Source organism: Myotis davidii, unplaced genomic scaffold, assembly GCF_000327345.1.
Source record: "Myotis davidii unplaced genomic scaffold, ASM32734v1 scaffold936, whole genome shotgun sequence".
Lineage (NCBI taxonomy): Eukaryota > Metazoa > Chordata > Mammalia > Chiroptera > Vespertilionidae > Myotis > Myotis davidii.
Window position 1 is genome coordinate 53,401 of NW_006287077.1, and position 391 is coordinate 53,791.

General features: G+C 60.6%; 1 protein-coding gene across 1 annotated transcript in view; it reads right to left on the bottom strand.

The window, feature by feature from the left end:
- The window catches only part of ZNF606 (zinc finger protein 606), a 16,441-nt gene that overhangs the window by 13,151 nt on the left and 2,899 nt on the right, over positions 1-391 (bottom strand). Inside the window, exon 2 of the mRNA XM_015560794.1 lies at positions 201-218. Coding sequence (XP_015416280.1) covers positions 201-218 — 18 coding nt within the window. The remainder of the gene's footprint in view (positions 1-200; positions 219-391) is intronic.

A 391-nucleotide genomic window follows, 5' to 3' on the forward strand; every position in this document is an offset into this window, starting at 1 on the left:
CTCCCCGGCCGCTGGGCTCCATCACCCCGGACAGCGGTGCGGGCGCCGGTGGCGTGGAGACTGGGAGGTTCCTGAACTTATTCTAATTTGGGGGGAGGCAGAGGCGGAGGCGTTTCTACTGCTTGTGCCTCAGTTATTGCACGTTCGCTGGACTCGTCTTTTTAGTTCAGAAATGAAAGACCTGAACACAGCGATGAAACGGGGCTCCCTCCCCTCTCCTATCAGGGCGTCAGCAGCATAAACTGCATTTGCTGTTTTGGGGACAGGGAGGGACCTAGGAAACCGAAATTGGCTGGCGTCAAGAGGAACCACTGACCCGCGACACGATGCCCAGAGGCACACGCGCACCCGTGGAACGTGCGGACCGGCGGGGGCTCAGGGGCTCTGGCTG